This window comes from Apteryx mantelli, chromosome 3 (assembly GCF_036417845.1).
Source record: "Apteryx mantelli isolate bAptMan1 chromosome 3, bAptMan1.hap1, whole genome shotgun sequence".
Taxonomy (NCBI): Eukaryota; Metazoa; Chordata; class Aves; order Apterygiformes; family Apterygidae; genus Apteryx; species Apteryx mantelli.
The window spans coordinates 18556072-18577948 of NC_089980.1; the positions used below are offsets into that span (position 1 = coordinate 18556072).

General features: G+C 41.6%; 1 protein-coding gene across 2 annotated transcripts in view; it reads left to right on the forward strand.

The window, feature by feature from the left end:
- Positions 1 to 2581: 2581 nt before the first annotated feature.
- PELI1 (pellino E3 ubiquitin protein ligase 1) overlaps positions 2582 to 21877 on the forward strand; it is a 46832-nt gene continuing 27536 nt past the window's right edge. The window contains exons 1-2 of one of the 2 annotated variants that reach the window (XM_067292793.1): positions 2627 to 2683; positions 15516 to 15679. In XM_067292793.1, coding sequence (XP_067148894.1) covers positions 15625 to 15679 — 55 coding nt within the window. In that variant the 5' untranslated portion in view covers positions 2627 to 2683; positions 15516 to 15624. Of the gene's footprint in view, positions 2684 to 15515; positions 15680 to 21877 lie in introns of both variants that reach the window. The other variant, XM_067292794.1, reaches the window with a different exon arrangement.

Here is a 21877-nt window from a genome sequence, read left to right on the forward strand (position 1 = left end):
TGTGCACTTTCATGGGATCCCAGGGCTCAAAAGCCGCTTTGTTTCTTAAGCTAACTCGGCACGTCGCGGGTCCCCTTACGCGCAGCAGGGACCGGCTTCCACGCCGTAAATCCAGGCTGCTCGCTCGCCTTCCGGGCTCAGGGTGGTTTGCTGTTGGCACGGGGGGTTTCGCGTTGAGTTCTCAAATGTTTTCTGCATTTTTCAGCCGCCGGAGGAGTGATCTGGCTCCAACCCCAGGTGTGACGATTAGCGCGAACGCGCTTCGTTGCAGCGTCACGTCTCACAGTGCCAAGCTCTGACTCGCCATCAGCCCCGAGTGACTACGGATTTGCTTCGCCCTTCCAGCGAGGAATTCGGCCGGGGCTTGTCAGCCAAGGTGTTTTCACGCGACCGAGCTCTGACTAAGGAGTCCGTCACGGATCAGCGCGGTGAACTGCGGTGACTACCCGGTCACGCGTGCACGGCAGAGCACGGCCGCGCGGGCAGCTGCTTGCTGTCGTCAGCGTTGACCCCCGACAAAGTTTGTTTGGGTGTAGGCGTGATTCGTTCCCAATCTGCGGCCTGGGGCATTGAGGCAATGCCAATCTCCCTCTTTTGCACGGAAAATGATGCTGTTTCAGAGTGTGTGGAGCAGGCCGGTTTGCAGGGACTTGCAGGCTGGGCTTGGTAGCCCTGGTCCAGGAGGAGACCCGGGCACGGCCAGGAGATGTGCTGAAGCCATCGGGGCTGGCTTCAGCCGTTGGCCGAGTTGCTCCTCTGGGAGGATACTACGGAGCTCGTGGGGCTCTGTCCATGCCCCACGTTAAGCGCAATCCCACCGGACTCTTCTTCCACAGCCGGGTGGGTCTGAGCCCGGCCAAGCCACGTGGCCCCCGGGCCGTCGGACTTAACGCTGCAGACGCGGCGCGGATGAGGCGGCGCTGCTGGGGCCGCCTGCGGTTCGAGAGCCCTTCATGCGGCTCCCTCCCCTCCGCGCCTCCCCGCTGCTTCTCGGCAGGCCGGCCGTGCCGTGGGACGTACTCGCCGCCCCGTGCCTCGGTTTCCTCCCCGTCTTACTCGGCAGGTTTCTGCCCCTTTGTGGGAGCAAAGCTGAGCAGATATGCAAAGCAGCCTAGCAGAAATTCCCCTTAAAAAGGCATTTACTTATTCCTAGCTGTATGCAATAAAAGGAAAATAAGATCAAAGGCCGCCTCTAGGCCACAATTTCCCCTAAGCGGGGGAAAACAAAGTCAGCTACTGTAGTCTGTCTTTCCATTGCCACAGGGATGGCCTTTCAGCTGAAATACTGTTTCAAGTTATATATTTCATGTGCATGTTTTGTCCAAACGGCAGTGCAAAGCTCCTGTGTTTCTGCCACACAAATAGCTGCTAATTATAATTGATATGTATCCATCGATAGCTTATATATGTATATATATCAATATAATATATATCAGCTTTAATACATACATTGCATCCGTGTGGGCAGCGGGGTTGTTGTCTGGATATCGCAACCTCCCCTCTGCTACCCCTCACTCTTTGCCGTACTTGTGAAGGGTCTGTCAGCTGAAATATATCTGTTATATCCCCACGGCCTTGTGGAGCCACCTGAATTTCCGCCTGGCCGTCTATTTCCTACCCATCCATCGCCCTGCCGCTGCCCGGCTCAGGCAGTCCGTCCCGAGGGCACCTGTCCTAGGAGACCCGTGAGGGGTCTCGGCAAGGCTCTCCAAGCTCCCAGCAGGCGTGAATATAAAAACGTGTATATATGAATATATACATATATATACACACACAGAAAGAGATTTTTATGTGCATGTATATGTGTATATATACATGTATGTTTATGTGTATGTATACATGTGTTATATACAGATATCTGTACAGACATATATAAAAATATCTATATATCCGTATACACACATATCCATATATGCACATATACACATACACACATATATACATATACACACACATTTACAGATACATACATATATACATGCACATAAATATCAATGTATAATATGTGCACGTACATATATACACACATATATAGCTATATACACACAAATATATATATAATACATATATAGACATGTATATTATATATATAGACATGTGTGTATATATATGTATACACATGTCTATAAGTATGGGCGTATGTGACCTATTCACACACCCACCCCCGCGTAGGCACTGGGGCCCGGGGGCGCGGCGTGCGGGGGGGCGTGGCCGGGCCGGGCGTGCAGACTACAACTCCCAGCATGCCCCGGGGAGGGGGCGGGGCGCCTCGGGTGACGTGACGCGGCCCGCCCCGCCCCCGCGGCTGAGGTGCGCGAGCGTGCCGCCGCTGCCGCGCCAGAGGGCTGGCGGCTCGTGGGAGGCGGCGGTTGGCGCGGCGGTTGGAGCGGGGGAGCCGGCGCCCATCGGATTATCGTCTCCGCGCGCCCGGCCGCCGCGGCGAAGGCAGCCGCCGCTTGCCGGCCTGTGTCCCCCGGAGCCGCGGGGGCGGCGGAAGCGCTGTGGGGGCTCCTTCCACCCCGCCGGGGCTGTCGCGCTGCCTCCGGCCGCTGAGGAGACGCGTGGAGAGGCTGCCCCTTCCTTCCTCCCTCCCTCCCTCCCTCTTCCTCCTCCTCCTCCGCCGCCTCCTCGGGGAGCTGCGGCTACGGACGGGGGTGCCCCTTCCGCCTGCTTCCTGCCTGGGGTGAGTGTCGCGACTGTCGCGACAGAGCGCAGCTCCGCGCGCCCGTGGGGGGGGGAGGGGAGCGGGGGCGCCCGCCTCCGTGGCCCCCCCCCCGCTCTGCATGGGCTGTTTTGGTGTGTTTGCAGGGCTTTGTGCTCCCGTGGCGGTTGGCTGGTCGTGTGCAGGGTTGGTGGGTTTTTTTCCTTTTTTTTCCTTTTTCTGGGGGTTTTGCGAGGGTTTTTTTCTCCCTCTTTGCTCCCCGCCCCCCCTCTTCTCCGAGGGGAAAATTTCCTGGGCAGCGGAGTTGAGCGAGCCCCTTCCCCGCTGACTCCCCTGGATGTGCTGGGGAGCTCTTTGTCATGGAGAGGCTGCGGAGCACTCTCGCCTTCAGTGCCTACCCTCGCAATAAATACGTGTATGTATGTTCCTTCAAAACAAAACAACTTGCTCGTTCATTATTTGGACTCTAAGACCGTGTTGGTTGTGAGGTTTTGTGCTTGGGGTTTTTATTCACTTATTTATTTTTGTTCAGCGGGGAGGAAAGTGTCCCCTCAACTCTAGCCTCCATTTAGCGCAGCCCCCTGTGCTCAAACATTGAATGGGAGCAGACGAGTGAAAACAAAACAAAGGGCGATTTTGTTTTGCTGGTGTTAGCCTGCAAATTTGGGGGACGAGAGGGCGATTTTCTTTTTCCTTTTTTTTTTCCCTGCTGCTGTGCCAAATTGTTTTGTGTTGATTTATTCTGGAAGAACCAGTAGATAAGTGGAATTTTTTTTGTTTGGAAGCTGCTTGGGAGAATCTGTGCCTTGTAAGATTTCTCCTGTACCCTCACCCTTCCCTCTTGGCTGCTTTGTGAACAGTCTGTGATGCAGCGCAACTTTCATCGTTTTTTTTCCTCTTTTCACTCTATTTTACGTAGTTAAATAATGCGGTTTTAGAAAGAATTAATAGCATAGGGAGATGTTGTTTTGCGTATAAAAACCATGGAGAAGATTTTAAAGGGCAGGGAAGATGAGTAGTTGTGTTTCAGCTAATTTTTGTTTTGTTTTGTTTTTTGCCTCTTAAAGGGGGGAACGATATTTTTAAGCAACTGTTATGTTTTATACCGAAGGCTTGCTATTTTTTATTTTAATTACCCCCTCAAAAACTGCAGTCATTTGACCTCTGCAAAATGTAGCTTCTACAATATATGCAAGTATAAAGTAGTTTAGCTGTAATGCTCTTATTTCTGGCATTGTCTTTTAGAGGCCACTCACTTTTTTTTGTTGGGACTCCTCTGACTTTAAAATGCGCTAGTTGGCAAGTAAAATGAAAAAAAGGTTTCAGCTGGACTGAGCTGTAGATTCTGCCTTTGAAAAATCATGGATTTTTCTTTTTTTTTTCCCCATTTTGAATTTGTGTGAGAGGGGGAGGAGAGTCGGGGAGAAGGCTGTTTCCTGTTTCTGTTTAGCAGCTTACCTTTTTCTTTGTAAGATAAGAAAATTTACAAATGACCTGTTGATGATATGTCTTTTGTCACTTTTTATAGTAAAAAAAATACTGCTAGGTAGGAGAGTGAAGGCTTTCCCAAATAGGCTGCCCAGATTTTCGTTTGCATGCGTGTCTGTGGTCCATGTGGCTTTGTAATATTTTAGGCAGACTATTTCAAAGTGCCTAATGCGGTGCCAAAGTTCAGAAGCCTACGCAGAACGCTCTTCCCCTCCCTTTCCCCACTGTCTCCACCCCCCAAAAAGCCTGGTTCTTTGAAAATTGAAGTTAGACTGTTTCAGTGCTGTGGAAGATGGGTATCCAAATCTCTAATTACTGTAGGAGTTGTTAACCATGTTGTGTGAATGGCCAGGCAGGCAGCTTTAGGAGTAGGTTTTAGTGATACTTAGGCATCTACTGGACACCTTGATATGTTTAAATGTCTCCTAGGTCTAATTAATTAAACTTGTAGGAGCACCTAAATTATGCTGAGTATAGTTTTGTGAAGTGTGCCTAATGAGTGTTCTAATTCCTACTAAACTCTCAAATACATACATACCTTATGCAGCTGGGCATCATGCTAGTGCTCATTTCTGAAGTAAAAGTTAAGCTACTACTAGTAATTTAATACAAATGAAACTTAGATGTCAGTGTTAATGTAAAGTCAGTCTATTTAAAACTATTGTATGTTTCCAGATCAGTATTGGTTTCTATTGAGAAGCCCAGAATGGGAAAACAGGATTATTTCACTTCAGGATTTATATCTAGTGACTGTGTGTTTGTAGATGCAAAATAGAATATAATCTGCTTGGAGCCAGTGGTATTTAAAACTCTTACATGTAGTGAACTAGTCACAAGTATATTTTTATTTAAAATGCCTTCTTAGGCAACAACTTTGGAACACAGAAAAGCAGAAAACTGGAACTGTTGTAGATGCTAATCTTTGCCTTGATCTAAAAAAGGAAGAATGAGGATGTTTCATCAAAAATCAAACTTGCTTTCAAATACATTTGTGTAAGCCAAATTACAGAGGTGATTTGGGACTCTTGCAGGATGCTAATAATTGAAGTACTTGTTGCTAGCTGGTCACTGTGTCTGGCTGATTAGATCATAAAAGTTCTGACTGTAGGTGGCATGAAGAAAGTCCAGCTCTTTTGGTTCCAGACGTTCATTCCTTAATCTTAAGATTCACAAGTGTGCTGATAAGCTGTCAAAGGAAATGACAGCAAAGAGATGGTGTAGGAAGTAGGTCAAGCACTGCTAAATACTGCTGAGATAGTTTCAGTGGAAAAAAGTAAGCATGTTTCCCTCTGATCTAGTCTGTCTCCTTTCAAACTACTGGTTTCAGGATGCACCAGTAAATCTCACTCCTACTGTGGTCCCCTAGTTCTACTGAAATTTGTATTGCATTCCTGATTGGGCCCAGTTAGCCTATCTGGATGGACAGACTCATGGTGAGGAAGATAAATTTGCAATTTAGTTCTGAATCTGTGTGGTGTTGATTGCCCACAAGTCATGTCAGTCAGGCAAAGTTGAGGGTGTTCTGTGTTTTCCAGGAGGTCAAAGCAGCTTGTGGAACTGATTTCTATGCTTGCTTCTTTTGCCTGTTCTGCTTTAGGCTCTATAATGGGAGGCTGGGGATAGACTGGGGCAGTATGGTAGCGTGCTTCTACAAAAGCTCATTTTTTTTCAGTGGACAGAATTGTCACATGTGACTGTATTCACAATAACTTGATTTGCAGAAAAATTACAGCCTTGCACTGTGAGTGTCTTTTTCCAAATATCCTGTATTTATGTTGGTGTGGAAGCAGGTATTACTTAGAGAAGGCAGAGGTGCCTCATTGCTTTGCCCAAGTGAATGCTTGGCTTCTCGGCTACCTACGTGAGCACTGTGCCAAGGGCCTCTTTTGCTGACCCTTGTCATGTGGCCTTGAGCACCAGATGTGACTAGCTACTTGAAATGACTGTTTGGAATTATCTTGTAGTTATGAATGAATGTAAAATGTTTCTTTGAGTCCAGCATGGTAAGCTGTCTAGGCCACCTTAAAGCTGCTGTACAGGAAAATTTGTTTTCCCCCACTGGTACCCTGTGCTGAAGGTAGATGGTCATCAGTACTGGTCTTGCTTCAGCAGTGCCTCCTGGCTGGCATGCTGGGAAAATACCCTGTGAAGGAGATACTGTTTGAGGACACATACTCAGGTGTGAACTGGTCAGCATTCCCAGTTTGCTTGACTCAGACTGAGCATAGGCACCTGAGTGGAAGCATTTGGTTGAAGATTGATGGTGTCCTGCAGTCTTTGCCATGTAGAAACATGAATCAGCTCATGAATAGTTAATAGAAGTTAAGCTGCTGACATTGCTTCCTAATCCATGCTGCTGAATTCAATCATAGTCTCTTGACTGCCCCCATAGTCTTTATATAAATGGTAAATTTTAGGTTCATGTCTTATGCTGTACTTGAGAGTGGAGTGGACTGAACCTTGCAGTGCATTTCTGGCCACCATTCCAGGAACTTGTGGCTGGAAGTCACTTTTAATGTTCTGATTGAAGGTAGATGGCAGCTGTCAGAATAGGAATAGTCAAAACCTCTTACTCTGTCCCTATACTTATATTCTTGTTGGGAAGAGGATTTGTTCAGTTCACGCTCAGGTTGCAGTATTTCCATGTTCACCAGTAGAGTATGTTGTAGAAGAACTCTGATATGCATTGTGCTGGCTCAAAAAGCTCTTGGTATGATCTCCCTTGATGTTAGCTATACAGTTATGTCAACCAGATGTGTTTTTCTGTGCTGACTCTGTTTGCAGCAGCATAATTGCATAAGCATGTTGTAAGAAGAGGGAAAAGCACTCCTTTGGGGAGAAGGTTTTTAATTTTACAGGGGTGTTTAGGCTAGAGAGGTGCTGGTCTGGCTCAACTAGTTAGGGTGGGCACGTATGTGTTGGTGGGAGCAATTGCACTGTCTAATTGACAAAGTTAAACAGGTTTCTGATGCAGGAAAGCTTTTGCTGATAGAGTGTTTTTGCCAAGCCTGTTAGTTTACATATTCAGTGTTCAAGGAGATAGCGCGGCTGTTCTGGCAAAAGCACTTTTGTCGCTAAATGCTGCATTTCCGTTTGCGGTTCTGTAATGTTAGCTATAGTGACTGAGGCTCTGTGTTGTAGACGGGCCTGTAGTGTAGCATACAGATGAACAGCAAGAACCAGTAAGAAGAAATTGAAGTTAGATAAACCATAACTGATCTGCAGTTTTTTTATTTATTATTAGGATAGTTGATAATTGGAGTAGCCTACTAGAGGGTGCTATGTTTTGTGTATTGGCTGATTTTTATTTTTCTTTTTTAAAGCAAATTGGATATATCAAAAATACTTTCTAGATGCTTGCAAGATATGGGACTGGAGCAAATTGTTGAGTAAGGGTCTTTGGGTGAGAGTTTATTGGAGACAGGACTCAAAAAATCTGCTTAGCCAAAATTTCCTTTAAGGAGACCACCATAAATGGATTATTGCTTCCACTGCCAATTGTTTCATCTGCTTGGATGTACTTAGCCATTTGTCTTTCCAACTATGTAATATTTTTGTAATTATATAACATTTAAAAATACTTTTTCATGAGCTGGGATAGTTCTTTTTCTCACTTCATGGGCAAGGTCGGGGATAGAAATCAAATTTGAAGAGACTGGCTTGTTTTCTTTTTAAGAGCAATATAAGCTTTGCCATTAACAATGGTGGAGCTCGAGGCCTGTACGAGTGTTCTGGAGGCATACTGAAAGCCAACTTTGATCTCATTCAAGAATCTCGCCCTGACCTGCTTGCCTTTTCAGTGCTCCTGCTTAGTTTTCTGGCAGCTGTCTAATCTAGTCCTGCAAAAATAATAAAGGAATGAGAAAGACTTCATTGGTAAAACTGAGAGGGTGATAACATCCAGTGTGGGAGGTGGAGAATGGAGTAGTGAGTGACTGGGGGCAGCAGCTGTTGAGACAGTTTCTCCTGCACTTCTGCCAGGTTGTCCTGGCAGACCTTGGTCTGAGAGCAGGAGTGGTGGCAAACAGCTGAGGGTGGTAATCCCTTAACCTGGGTCAGCAGCATCTGGGAGGACTTTTCCTTAATTATACTTTGGGTCAAGGTAGTCAGACTGGCATCTCTGGGTTAGATCTAGCTTGAGACACGTCCATCCGGCTGGTTGTCTTTGCCTGAGAAGTGAGCAGCAATTCTCAAGTCCATTGGGACACTGTAGGACATTAAACTAGTGGCAAAAGTAGGTTTAGGAGTATATGAGTTTATAGGTCCTTTTCTTGTGCTAAGGATCATACCTCTCTGACAGTTGTAAATCTGCCCCAGAGTGTTTTACTTTCTCTGCCCTGAGTTGCTTCTGCTTTTAAAGGTCATGAGTAGTAATAAGTAGTAAAGTCTTTATTTTAGAATCTTGTAAACTTGAGTACTTCATCTGTATTTTCTTTGTTCTAAGAAAAATTTTTCATGTTAAATGATAGAAGTGGTCTCTGAAGAACTCCTAAGAAATCTCAAGGCTCCTCTTAAGTGTTAATATGTATACTGCAAGTTTGTCTGATGCTACCTTGATATCCTTTCCACTAATCTGAAGCAGTTACATTTCACTACAATATTTTTTACAAGAATAAATATTGCCTTAGTAGTGGTTTAACACAAAGTTCAACTGGGAAAATAAGTAATGTTTCTTTTGTCATATCATGCAGCTAAAGTATTTATTTGTTATGAGGTTAGAGGAAAAAATCTGAAATGCATTACACATGGAGGCTTACTATCAAGTAATTCACTTCCTTTTAAAGAACTTGTTGCTCATTTTCCTTCTGTAATGCACCTCTTGGGATAAACTGCTAATTCTAAAAATATGTCAGTTCCGCTGTTTCCCACTAGTATTTTTTTTCTTTGTTTGGCTGTAGTTAGCTTTTTCCCTGAGCTACTTAAAATACTCTGAGGAATGCTTAAAATGGAAGAAAATACATGCATCTAGGTATTTGAGTTGCTGTATTTGATCACTGCTGTATTTTAATGGCTAATGGAAGATTACTTTAAATGTGGTTTGTAAAGCAATGGAGAACTCAGCAGCCTCAACCCTTAGTATCTCAAGTAGGATATGTTCTTTCTCTTAAATACGCCTCCCTTCTGGTAGACTGGTGCTTTGTATTTACTTTGAGTTTAGAAAAGAATGTAACATGCTACTAATGGTGTCAAAACCTTACTTCTAACTGAAACAGGATGATTTCCTCACATAGAGGAAACTTATTCACTATTCTCACTATTTCCAAGTTCATAATCAAACTTACGGTAATTCAGTTTCAGTTTTTACCCAGAAAATGTTTTCAGCTTATTCTTGCACTGGAAATAGGTTTTATTTAATCAGTATTGTCTGTGGATGATTGAAGAAAGATTTTTAACATTAGTAATGATGACCAGAGGTTGAATAGTTAGAAGGAAGAAGAACATAGTCAAAAAAACTGTGAGGCATGTCATCTTGTTAACACATAACTTCAACACCTGCTATTTGCATGGGTAGGAGGTGGGAGCGATATGTTTAATATACCTTAAGCAAAGGCCTGGGAGAGATCCATGTCAAATTCCCTGAAATATATAGGGACAATCAGTAAAGATTGCTCCTTAACAGGAAAATAAGATCAAAAATTTTTTCTCACTCTTTCAGATATGTAGTGTAGAGACTCAGAAGGCCCCAAAGCAGGCCCTTAGGTGTTTCATTGGTTCTTTTTCCTTTCTTGTGTGATAATGTTTAAGCAAATTTGTGATGGTGGTGCTGACCCTTTAGGTAAGGATCGCACTTCTGGTCCAATCTGCTGTCCCTGCATCTCTTGGAGATAGTGAGCAATTATGTAACTGTGCACTTCATGCTCTGGGGCTGGCAGAGCCAGGTCAATGCAAGTTCTATTGTAAGGTGTATTAGTCTGAAGCCAGTTGATCACTCCTTCCTGCTTTGACTTTCATGGTCCAGTTGTCTCCTTTTGTTTCCTGTGGTAGGAGGAACCATCATACTAGGTCTTTGCTCTTTGATTTTTTTTTAATAAGGTAATTACTACACTGCTGATAGCCCCACATCAGTTGTTTTAGCATTCATTTGGTGCTGTATGTGGTGGATGTAAATATTATTAGGATAGAACTTTCCCTTTTGGTGCAGCATGAACTGTTCACAGCTGCTTAAGGTTAAGATGGTATTACTGTTAGGGTTTTTTAAAAATATATATGTATATTCAAGTTTGTTGCAGAGGACAGGAGTGTACTGTGGTGAGGGTAGCAGCATGTAAAAAAAGAACATTCTGCTGAGGTGGTCAGCCACCTGCTAAAGTTGAGGAACTCAACTTGGTTTTGCAAAAAGATAAATGCATGGGTAGCTTTGTTATTTTTATGCGTGTATTTTTCCTTGTATATATGCATATTTATACAGTCAGTACTGTGGCCAGTTTCACTAACTTTGAGTCTTTCTGAGCAGCAGATGTGAACACAGAGCAGGTAATTGCAAATGTCGCTGTTGGCTGACAAGGACCATGAGGATGCTGTGATAAAATGGGGAGGGAGGTGGATTGTAAGTGACTTTGTTACAGCACCTGCTTTTGAATTTCTCTGCCAATATCTATAGGCTGTTTAATTTGTTTCTCATATAAATAACTATTCATCTTCCACTGTTTCATGAGATATGTGCAGTCAGCAAGGGAAATTCCCACCTATAGAGGGGAAGTGTTACGAGTACTTTTCTTGTAATTTTTCACTCATGTAACTTTGGAGAGAAGCTCATTTAAGTTGGCAGTGTCTGAACAGAAGTAGAGATAGGAGCCTGATCCAGAGGATAAAGGAAGAGTTAACCTTTACCTTACAGCCAAGAGGGACCAGTTGAGGGGAGAAGTAAAGAGCTTATCCCATTGATGGGCATGTGTAGCAAGTGCCCGGTATTTTTCAGTCTCTTAGAGTCCACAGCAGCAAGTATTGTAGGCTTGTTGCTATTATTCTATGGCTATTAATGAGGAGGAGTAATGACAAGATTTATGTGGGCCTTTCATTGATGTTATATTCCAAAACTTTAGTCATCAATAAAAAGCAGTTTTAAAGGTCCATATAGTGCTTGGCTTACAAATAAAGTGAGAAGGCCCAAGCAGTTTCTTGTCTCCTTGTCTTGCTCTAAACAGATGTCAAGTGTAGCCTGTTTTCTCTTATTTTGCTCCCCAGAGCGTGTTTTCCAAGGCAGGGGTGGGACTGTGATCTTTCTGTGCCAACATGTTAGACTGGCCTTTAAGACAGGATGGATAGGTTTCATCCAGAATTCCTGGGAGATCTGGGGGAAGGAGGGGTAAGCCTTCCCATACGTAATCACAGAAAACCTCATCAAGATAGAATTGTTCTCCACCATCCTATCCAGCCAGGAGATCAGTGTTTTTATTTTATTTTGTATGGTGGAGGGAGGGGTGACACCTATATGCAGGGATGATGGATGGCATCTTAAAAGCCCCAGTTGGGTCTTAGGCTTGTTTTTCTGCCTTTATTTTACTAAAGGTAAGGAACTCACAGGTCTGTTGATGCTTAATTTGCTAACTTTTGGAGACTGCTATAGAAATGCAAAATAGTATTTAGTTACTAATCAAATCTTCTGCTTTAAGGTATGTAAACTAATTAAGTACCAACAAATGTGAAGCTGGGTGAATAAATTGATAGTGCAGCCAGTATGAGTTTTTTAAGTTCAAACTTTACATTTCTCTCTTCTTCAACTGCATCAGTTGTTTAGAGGTATATCTTAAGATGACCAAGGGACTAGTCATGTCACAGAACTTTTCTGAGATGTGAGCCTGATGATTAGGAAGACTGCACAGTGTTTTCTAATATGGGGAGGTATTACATCTGTTCATAACCTTTGTCACAAGTGGAATGGATTATAAAATGACAAATGTTGATTCGCTGCCAATCAGCATATGCTCAATTCAGTATTTCACAAGGCCTGCCAATCAGATTTAATACAAACATACCCTTGGAAAGATCACCTTGATTTAATTTTTTTTCAGATGCACGAAGTGGAAATGGTCTGGCTTCTCTGTTTGTTCTTTAAAGACTAAGTGCTATATTTCTAGCTCTTGGCAGACATTGTCCACAAGTACTTCATGTTCCAGTGGGCTTATGCCAAATTTAATGTACTGTGTGTACTGAAAGCATCAAAACCAGACTTACTTTAATTTTAGATTTTACAGCTACCATTATTGATTTTTCTTAGAGCTGTTCCGTCCAAACTGCTATCATTTTAATTTCTTTTCCCTGAAGGTTTTTGGGAAATGATCTTGACAGTCCTTATTTGTGTTGCCAGGGACTGTTTATGAGAGAGCTATAGATCAGACCTGCAATGGCCAGACTCTCAATTTATAGAAGCTAAATCAGCACACTGAATTATTTGTGAACTCCTATCTTTCATACTGATGGGTATGCTGTGACTAAGGGTAGTTTTGTAGACAAAGTCCATCAAGTACCTTTTGGGAAGCTTGAATCTCATAAATATTTGAGACAGGAAAGGACTGTTAGGATCAGCTAATTGTATTCCCTACAGTGCTAAAAATTCTGCAAGCTTCCATTTTGCAGTGCTTGTATGCTGTACAAATGGAAGCCTGTCTGTAAGACCTTGAACTCTGAATAGACAAAAAGGGGAAAAGATAAGGAAAAGAAATGGAGGGCAAGCAGAAGTTATGGTAAGCAGACAAAGAGAGGAAGGAAGTGACTGAGAGAAAGAATAGGGTATAGTGCAAGCAGCCATTCAGCATGGGCTGGATTGTTCATAACACTGCAGTCTTCAGGTCTGGTGATCCCTGCCTGACAGCTGTATCTGCTGGCTTCATATTTTGGCTGTTCATCTTTATTTTCAACCCTTGAGGCCAAGTGGCTGTGCGTGAGCCTGACTTCAGGCCAGGTGGCTCATAGCCATAAAAGCTGAGCAGGATTCCCTTCCATTATGCTGTTGTGGAAGAGCATGGTGCTCAAAGGAGCCTGTTTTGCTCCTCCTCCTTCTCTTTTTACTAGTTTGACTGTCCCTCTTTTCATTAAATGTTAGTCTGTTCTGGTTTCTGCTTTGCACTGTCACCTTCTGCTAGTGATGCTAGAGTAAAGTTGCTTAGCTCTTCAAAGATGCACCCAAATGGGGAGTAAAGGAGTCTCTTGATACAGAGACTTAAAAATCCTAAGGAGTTCTACAATCCCTATTAATAGTGGTTATTGCAATTGAAGTAGATGGGATTTCCAGTTAGCCTTCATTGTAGGCTCAACCTGGGCACTGAGTGGTTTTTGTTTGGCCCAAGCCTAATGCCTAAGGATTGAGCGTGTCTTTACATCTAAGTTCAGTTGTCCAGTCTGTCCAGAATGATGGTAAGTCTTTGGAAGCATGACTTATGTTTTAATATTCACATAGCATCCCAAAGTCTTCAGAAACTGTATTTTTCTGTCTTCCTCTTGTCTTCTCATCCCAGCTTAACACCTGTGTGCTGGAATCTGTTGTGGCCTGTTCCATTTCTGCAGCTTATTTGCCATACAGTGCTAGAAGATGCCTTTTCAGCATGCAGCCACATGACTAGTTTGCAAGAATTATTGGTTGAGCAATTCTTGCAACTGGACCCTAACATGTGTTAACATTAGTATATCCCAACAGAAAGTTTTATTATAGCAGTTTGCTAGGAAAGTAACTTGCATTGATGATAATAGTGGACAAACTATGCATCATTTTTGATTCCCAAAAGTGTTTTGGTAATTTTTATCTTGGTGTCCCTTCTTGTAACAGGAATTGCTGCTGTCATGCTTCAGAACTGAGCATGCTGACAGTGCTTGCTTTCTTTTCATCTCTCAAGTTGCAGTCTCCCTTAGTGTATCTAGTTGTTCTGAGTCATAGACCCCCCCCAAGCACAGCAAAAACTGTAATAGAATAATTGCCCTATGGAAAAACTTATAGGAGATGACTAAACCTGGTAAAGACAGAATAAAAGGCTGTCGCAAGTTTGCTTTTGAAACTGGGACAGAATTTGAAATTTTAAGTTTATTGCAATACCATGCTTGTTTTCATGCTTGATTTTCATGCATCTTTCAGATAAACTAAGTATTAACTCAGTACACACACTAATAACATTTTTGCTGTACTAAGCTTCCTTTTTTGCTGATGAATGTAGCTTTTGTTACCTAGCAGAACATAATAAAATACTAAAGTTGAATAGAAGAGTAATGTAATGTAAAGAAAACAAAAATCAACTCCAAAGTTAAGAATATAGGTGATTATGTTCCCCCGTTTTTTTGAAATTAAACTGCTTTTAAATGCTGCTGTAGAATTAACACTTATTTCCTATTATCCCACTATTAATTTGTCTGTGCATTTCAGAAAAATACCCCCCCCAAATTTTTTTTAAAGGAACACATCAACTACTTGAAGGATAGCCCCAGCCATCTGTTCCTGGTTTGTGCTCGCAGATGCTTGCATGGGACCTAGTGAATCAAACGAAGGAATAGATCGGGGTGTGAACCCGCAGCCACCATGGTTGTGCAATGCCTTGTGTCATCTGAATGCAGAACAATGGGCAGAACGGCTGCTTTTGGGGACAGTGGTATTTTATGCTGCCCTAAGATTGTTTAACTATGGTATGAGATCCTGTTATGGTAGCGGTACAACTAAGTGCAGGCATTTCTACAGCTCGCAAGAATGGGTGATAAATAATAGTTCTCTGCTGCTGTGCTCCTTTCTTTGCATGCAGAGCTGATGCCTTTGTGCTAGTGGCCAGCTTTGTCAATGAAATAGTAGAATAACATAGTTTGGAAGGGACCTCTGGAGGTCATCTGGTCCAGGCCCATCCCCTCCCTCTCTTCCCCAATACGCAAAGGAGTTTCAAGTTAAATCCAACTGTTTCATCCCGTTTTGTGTGATCTTGAATAGCATAAGGCCAGGGTGTCTGCTGACAATACTTATCTGCAGTTGTCAATCTTTTGTAAACGTAAAACTTGCGCTTACCTAGTATAATTAGAGAATATAGTTTCCGAGTTTCAGTAGAGCATGCCGAAATGGACTGACTGGTAACTGTACTCATCAAATAATTTCAGAGAACTGAGTACTTGATTTGCTCTGCACTAGAAATATTGATTGAACACAAAGCATATGCTGTGTTGAAAGACATGTTATTATCAGAAGAATTGCTTTTCTCAGAGTGTGTTTATTCTACTAGACACTGAGCCAACACTGATAAATCTCTGAGAAACAATTCTTTACAGTGGCTGTGACCAAGAGGTACCTTTCCCACCTCTGCCTCTCCCAGCTGACAATTCACGATTGGTGATGCTAGCCATTTGGTGCTAATGTGGATGGGGCTTAACCATATGGTCTCACTCTTGCTTTTTCTCACAGTGTTGAAAAATGTTGTCCTGTCTACACTAGCAGCTAACTGATCTGAACCCATTGTTGACAGCACCATCATCAACAGGTCATTTTCCCCCTGCCAGCACGGCTTTTGATTATGTATCGTAAATCCAAGTGGAAGTGCGGTTACAATCTTGCGGTTCTTGAACCTGGTGAGTTTACATCTACACAGTGCTTAGAACAAACATTTCTGCTTGCATCTGAACTTCTCTCCATGAAAAAAGTTTGAAGAGAAAATCTAGTGACACTTGTAATGTGTATCTAAAGGCAACAGCTGTGGCTGATAGATGCACTCCAAGCATCTATTAGAACTGTCCAATTTCACAACCACTTCTAGAATTCCTTTAGAAGTTATTTATCTCTTAAAATTTTGGTTGAGATTAGTTGCTAGAACCATAAGTGTAAAACGATACGAACGATATTAATGTTGTCTTGCTTTTACTATCTTTAACTGTATTTATGCTCTGTAAACCTTTTTTGTTTGTTTTAAAATAGGTGGAGTGTGTTCTAAATTTTTCATTGGACATCTCTCTGGCATTGGATATCTCTCTCCAACAACAACCCACAGCTTTTTATAAAACTATGTCCACAAATGGGCATGGTTAAATATGTTAAAAAGAGATGCCTGTTAAGCTGTACCAAATTGTAATCTCTTATGCCCTAATGTAGGATTTCTGCTGCAGGTTGTGTTTCCAGAGGCTGCTGAGCTGGTATAATATTCCACTGCTGCTGAAAGAGATGTCTTGCCCCTCCCTCTCATCTCCCTTGTAGACACATGGCCCCACTCCCCAGATCCAATTTGTGCAGTCCTGCACCCTTCCTTGCTCCAAATCTGCTGATCAGAATTTTTCTGTGAGCTGACTCCTCTCACTGACCCGAGAGAGAAACTAATTTAACTGCAGGAGTTTTCTAAGAGGCATAAAGAATTGAATCTTAAGTTTTGTCATTGGACTGACTACTCTTGTTCTAGCCTAGCTGATAGGCTTAAAATTCTTGCTTTCAGTAGCTTTGTCTGTGAGTGTATCTAGGGCTTGTTCTTCTTCCTCAGTCCTCTTGTTCAAGGGTAACAGCTGCTGCCTCCTCTTGTAGTTGCTTGCTTTGCACCAAAGTAATAATGTTGCGAGAGCATCAACTCTTCCTTGCTTGGACCAGTTTTCATACCAAATTGGTGCTGGTGAAACTGAGAAGACCACCTCAAACACAATGGATATGGTTAACAGTGAAAAGAATTTAGGCATACAACTTCGAAAATGTTTACAGTTTATTTTAAATCTTGGTGGATTGGCACCAATAGGCTGGAGATGCTAATCACAGTGTTTTTTCATGATCAAAGATATCACTACTTCAGTGGCTGCTATTTTTGTTTAAACTGCCAAAGTCTTAAAATTGCCTGTGAGCAGTCAGTATTGGTGATTAACAGCCTGAAGCATTTTAAGGACAGAAACCCCCACTTTATCTTATTTTGGATAAGCTGGCTGATTTGAATTCATATTGCACGTTTCTTTTAATGTCTGAGCAGCTGTGGATTTCATTGTGCCTCTCGCTTTCCTGTCAAGTTTCTACCCTGAGTGAATTTTCATTTCAAAATTACTTAACTGTGCCACTAAGTTTCAAGGGGAATCTCAAGAGATGATACAGTATGGTCTAGAGCTTTAATAGTACTGTAGCTAGGAACTTTGTTTTATCTACTCAAAAGTCTCATCTTGCAGTGAACAAATTTCTATCTAATGAGCTATGATGAGCCAGAGAGATCATGTAATGCTAAAGTACTTGCATATAAACCAAAATACTCATAACAGACTTTAGTGTTAGCAAGAGAGTTGTTCTGTGAAAGGTGTGGAACACAGCTGTTGGTGAAGCCGATGGCTTGAGAGGCTTCATCTCTTTAGACAAACAGTACACACGCATACTATAACTGACACTGAGCGTTGTCTCTGGCTGCACTGTAATTATTTTGAATGTCTGGTGCTTATCCAAAATCAGAATAGTGATTTAAATTATGCATACAGCCCAGATCTGCTCTAGTACAGTCTTGCTTAGGTAGGCTGATAGCGATCTCGCTTATGCTGGTTAATTGGTTGCCTTCAGTGCAGTCGAATCCTTACCTGCACCTGCATGATTGAGCTCAGGTATCGGGTTTGGTGAGGTGGCACAGTAGATAAACAGGAACAGAATTTGGACTGTTAATTCCTTTTCCTTCCTTAATATGCTTTTACTTGAATTTTTTTTTGGACAGTATGTCTAGAAACAAAGCCTGCTGCTGATTAGAATTGATCATCTGTTAAACAGATGAATTAAAAACCTCAGGTTTATTTTTGTGAAACATTGTTAAGGCTTAAAATAATAATTAAAGAGAGAACTCAGTTCTTTGCTATATTACTGTGCCAGGAAATAATCCTTCCTCCCTGACCGGTTCCTGAGCTGTTCCAGCCATAGTATGATGTCGCTTTTTTAACAATGGCTTTATTTAGATTTTTCTTTCCACTAATGGTTTTGGCACACTTTAAAAAGACATTTAAGGAGGGGGATCTTGTTGCAGTATTCCACTCTGGGCTAAGCTTACAGGCTGCAAGTACTTTTTAGAATTTAATTAGAGTAAAGTTAAACATATTTGGAGCATGTTGAGCTTGCAAATAATTATTTAAAAGGCTAAAGTTTTGTCAAAGGATGCTGTCTCCTGTACGTAGGAGCTGTTTTAGATTATGTCATGCCTTATTAGTAGGAAAGAGATTCCCTGTCACTTTCAGTTCACAAAAAACTTTTTCCTGTGATCTTTGATTTCTCTTGGCTGCCACTTGAGTGGGAATTTTGATTTTAGTATTTTGACACCCCTTTGGGCTAAGTCCTCTGCTACCTTTGCTTAATTTCTAGATTCTGGACCTTTGTGTGTACCATGGGTAAAGATAAGTCTTGTTTTCTTCAATGCATGCAGCCACAGTTGTATTCTTTTGGGGCTGGGTGTTTTAGCCTTTCTTTTTCTTTTTATCCAATTTGTACTTTTTATGCAAATGTCTGTTGAAAGTTAAGGTATAATCAACATGCTGTAACTTTTGGGAAACCCAGACAATTTAAATCTGTTAATTAAAAAAAAATTGCAAATAATGTGAAGATATTTGAGGTGAAAATCAGTTATTGTGATTGTACTGACCTTTTCATTTTGCTGAATGATGGCGGGTGATGTGCAAAAGACAAATCTAGAAATAAAAAGGAACCCAGTAACTCCTTAACTTTTACCCTTTAATGTTTGGCTTGATCCTGTTCTTACAACAAGGACCTAGAACAAGTATATATGCACCTTTATTTCCACAGTTTGACCTCTGAAAATCCCCATCCTGTAAGTATGGGCATGCTTAGTTTTAATATTATAAACTGTAAGAATAGCTCTCAGTAGCAAAACTAAGAATGTGGAGTTATTCCCAGAATTAACACCTAGCTCCATAAGTGCTTGGCTCCGGAGTTAAGCTGTACTTAGCTGACTCTTCTAGTTGGACGAGTTTTGTGACTGAAGCTTTGTGTAAACAGTTGCATTTGTGCACTTTGGCTATGATGTTTATATCTTACTCCTAAGTATTTTTTTAAAAAATCTTTAAGTTTTTTATTGATTCTCATTTTATTTCTAATATGAGATGGATACTATAACTTCATTAGATTTTAAATATGATAATATATAGGTGTAAATCTGATGTTACTGATAAAAAAAATTCCTTCCTACCCTATTATTAAACCATATTTTCAAAATAAAAAAATTACTCAAGTCACAGATTGCTTTTAAGTTGAAGGCTTTTTAAAAAAGGTAATTTTTTTTTATATTTGCCTGTGTTTGTTTTTAATTTTCTGCTATAAAAATGAAATGCTTGCCTCTTCTAAAAAGAAAAAAGCCTCAGTTAGTTTGGAAGTGGTTACTAAAAGAAGGACACCTGTGAAACAATTATTTGATCTGGTATAGTCATTACGTTGGTTCTGCAGTGTTCCATATTGTGCATAGTATTTCATAGATTTGTCAGGTGCCGTACTGACCTCGCACCTTTCTGTCCTATTGGTGGTGGTTACAAAAAAACAAGACATATTATGAAAGAGACTGCAGGAGGGTAAGCTTGCGACAGCACCATCTTTGCTCATTTCTCTTGCTTATTTTCTTCTTAATTCCAGTTTCTTTCCAAGATTGTTGGAGTCTACACGTGATGGTACTGCGCTTTCTTGATTAACTCGGCTGTTCCTATCTTTAGCAAATGCTTGAGCAGCCAGTTCTGGAGCCTTTTGAGCATTCCTTCCTAGTGGTCTTGTTGGTTGGGAAAGATTTACAAACATCAGAGTAAAGTCTTATTCACTTACAGCAATGGATGTTCACCTACAAAATACTCTAATAGCTAAAGGAGGGTACCATATCAGAATAGAGGAATGACTACTGTGGGTTTAATGAGCTATACCAATATTTCAGTGCAAGGGATGAAGCAGTGTATTCTTTATAACATATCAATTTTGAAGCAAGGCACTGTAACTATGGTTATTGTTGCAACGGGTAGACAGTCTTTAGTAGGGGTAGGCATCCTTATCTACTCTTCTTTTCCTCATAGCTGCTTAATTTTTTCAGCTTATTTTTTCTGACCAAGAAGTTTCTGTGACCAGTGTAGTGGGAACAAAAATGAAAAACACCGCTCTGCTGTAAGCACAGCTTCTTAAATGAAGGCAGATGCTTTACAAATGTCCCCAGGCAATTGGGAGAAAGCCCTTTAATCTGCTGTCCTGCATTGTGCTAGAGCTGGAAGAGGTCTCCATGCCAAATTGCCATTGTGTCTCCTCCCTACAACCTGCAAGAAATTATCAAACTCTGTTACCTGAAAGCTAGATCTAAAAAGCGGATCAGAGGCAAAATTCATCCTGTCCATCTGCAATATTTATTTATATAGTTCAGAGTTTATTTTGGGGACATGTAAAAATTCATGTGCTCCTGTCTGTGAAATGCTAAAAGTAAAGAATGACTTCAGAGTTTAAAGTACATCAGTGGCTGTGAAGCCAGAGAAAGTATTTTCTTTCCTTTATACTTAGTGAATATGTATTATTTTTATAATTGGTGTTGAACTTGCCAAAGTCAGACTGAATGTGCTGGAAGATTTTTATGAGCTTCTAACTAAAAACCCTATTGCTGAATTGCGTTGAAGAATGCCCTCATGCTAGCTATTGCGAAGGCAGCAACTTGTCCTGTTAGTTGTCTCAGCTGATCTGCCTGACAGACTGTTAGCCTTTGTCCCACTTGCCCGATGTTTTATAAACTTATTCTGGTTTTAGTGCCGAGACTGGTTACATTGGCTTTGCAGTATTGGTAGTTCTTTAGTCGTCTTTGCTATATGTGTTGTACGGTTGATTACTTGAATGGGCTTGTTTAAATGTTTTCTTTACCCTGAATTTGCGTTGGTCCAAGAGCTTGAATGTGGTCAGACATCTCTGCTGAGTCTGGGTAGTAACTTCTTAACGTGTGCTAACTTGATTGCTTATGACTGTTCATACCCTCTGCTGCATGATGTTTTTCCTTCTCTGCAAATGGATGATGTGAGATATCCTTAAGCAGGAGAGTAATGACAAATAACAAAACGAATGTGAGCAGCTTTCTGCAAGCCTTTATGAATGCATGTGAGTGAGGCACAAATGTGCTCAATATGAACAGCTGTTAGTAATTTTAAATGTTCATAAACAATATCAGCCCCGAGAGGGGCAGTCTATCCCTAAAAACTTGCAAAGATTATTTCACAAGAGCCAGGTTTTTTGGAATGAATCAATCTGCACTGAATGGCTGACTAAAGCCAGAGCAAGTGAAATAGCTCCACCATATTAGATTACTGTTAACTTTGCTGCTATAGAAAAACGGAATTTCAGAGTTCTGTGGTACACTGAGATGCACTTGATGACAGGGATGCCCAAACAGTAATCTTGTAGCAGCCTGTATGGGCATCTGCAGTGCACACAGTATAGAGTAGTGGCTTCAGTCAAGCTCTTTCTCAAGATTCAGGAAGGAAGGAAGTCTGCATGGTATCAGCCAGTCACTTTGGGTAATAAAAGGTGCATGCTGTAAATCTGCTGTAAATCATATGAAATTAGTTTCAAAACTGTGTAAAGTACTACTTTATATTCAGATATTCTGAACTGTCTGTTATTATGTAAAAATTACTTAATCGTGTTACTGTCAAACTGCGACTTTTGTGGCTATATGCTCTTATTGGTATACTTGCCCAATTGCACTTACTATTTCCTGAATGGAAAGGTTTTTCTTTGAGAGCGAATTATAATTCTTCACTGCTTACTGAACCCTGCCTTTCAATGAATAGATGTGCCCCACAACAGCAAGCTAGAAGTGA